Genomic DNA, 1,630 nt, shown 5'->3' with positions numbered 1-1,630 from the left:
ATACTACATTGTTCCATTTTATATTTAAAAATCGCGATTCGCAGTTCACTTTTGATCTGAAACATTTAATAATGTGAAGCTAAATCGGCTAATCTATACCCGAAAACCTAATGGATCCGTCGTAATTTAACTATTATGCTCGAGCGAATGTAGTCGAACAAGGAATCAGAAGTTTGAATCACTTACTCGGCTCGTCGACGTCGCCAAGGAAAACTTCCGCCGCGACAAACCAAACCATCGTGCTCATTACTAGAAGCATCCCCTTCATCCTGGGACTTTATGCGTCCGAACGAAGGACGAGTAGTCCTGGCAAGTCCCCTGCTCGGATATCTCCGTCTTTAACTCCAGGATAGCAAGTTGCCCGAGATGGCCGATAAGTTCCCAGGGAATCTAATTCTCTGATAGCTCGAAACTCCGCTTTCAGAACCGATTCTCGCCCCCTCTCTCCCTTCCTCTCTCGTCTTCTCGACAGCTACGTACCCGTTGTGGCACGCCGTCGCGCGAACTTCACAGTGCACTCGCTACTTTCCTTGTAACTTCACACTGCGGTACCCGTAGCTGCGAACTTTTTTCATCAACCGGATGACACGAACAGCGTCAACGTCGACGCTGATAACTGATCACCGACCTAACGATGAGTAACCGCGAATAATCCTTTATAATCACGCCCGCGCGTCAAAACTGACGTACGACAACGCATGGACGTGGATGATTCATTCACGAAACGGCCGTGGAAGAATGTGTCTCGGCGAGGGGTGTCCGTGCTTTTTTTAAAGTCCCACCCCTTCTCCGCGCGAAAACGTCTTCGCCGTTATTAACGGAGCTACTCGATCGTGCCAGTCCTACACTCCGCTCACGGTCCATTAACGCCCGCTTCATACGCGGCTACGCCTCACATGGCTTTCCGTCATCGTTCACCGATAATGACATAACGCCGGTCTTTTTTAGCTGGCTCGCTAGTTCGCGTGGGACGTCGAGTCCGTTGCGATACAAATAGACGCCCTCGACGATGTCGCTGACGATAACGCCGAACCTAACCGATGTCATTTAGGATCCATCAGATGCTATCGCGTCGTAGGGTGCGTACGCTGTCGTCAGAGCCCCGGCTTCATGGTACATCATAACGCGTTCGAGTTGTTTCACATCCGGTGAGAACTTACATCCGATGAGACTATTTCAGTAGTTTCCTCGCGACGGAAATTACTCAAGTGAAACTAAAGACTTCCACCTGGGAAATATATTCACATCTCGCCGACCGGTCGGTTCTATCTTCGTTACTTTTTAAATAGATTTATTCTCTTATGAGTCCGAAGAGAATTTAATGATGAAACGTTAGATTCGGTCACTTTATGTATTTGCGAGATACGTCACAGGATAATTAACAAGAATTTCTTCTTACAATTTCGTCCTTGACTAAACATTTAAATCACTGGTCTTCGAAGTAGTTCAGGGTCGTTCACTAAATTCTTATTCACAATTAAGAGCTTTATCGAAACGCTTGAAAGTCGAGGATAATCATTTCTAATAAAGTATTCGATCGTATCTAATTACACTTGATTACTCAAACAGTCCCAGCTTTTATCCTCCATTCATCACGATTACGTTGAACTTTAAGGAGAAACCGTGCGGC

At 46.3% G+C, this 1,630-nt stretch overlaps 1 protein-coding gene across 1 annotated transcript in view; it reads right to left on the bottom strand.

Moving 5' to 3' along the window:
• Positions 1–1,624, bottom strand: part of LOC108624835 (hemicentin-2) — a 25,424-nt gene extending 23,800 nt beyond the window's left edge. Inside the window, exon 1 of the mRNA XM_018024395.2 lies at positions 187–1,624. Coding sequence (XP_017879884.1) covers positions 187–268 — 82 coding nt within the window. The 5' untranslated portion in view covers positions 269–1,624. The remainder of the gene's footprint in view (positions 1–186) is intronic.
• Positions 1,625–1,630: the final 6 nt, after the last annotated feature.

The sequence above is a fragment of the Ceratina calcarata genome, unplaced genomic scaffold (genome assembly GCF_001652005.2).
Source record: "Ceratina calcarata isolate Rehan_Ccalc_2016 unplaced genomic scaffold, ASM165200v1 scaffold329.2, whole genome shotgun sequence".
Lineage (NCBI taxonomy): Eukaryota > Metazoa > Arthropoda > Insecta > Hymenoptera > Apidae > Ceratina > Ceratina calcarata.
This window is presented reverse-complemented; position numbering and strand designations above follow the sequence as displayed.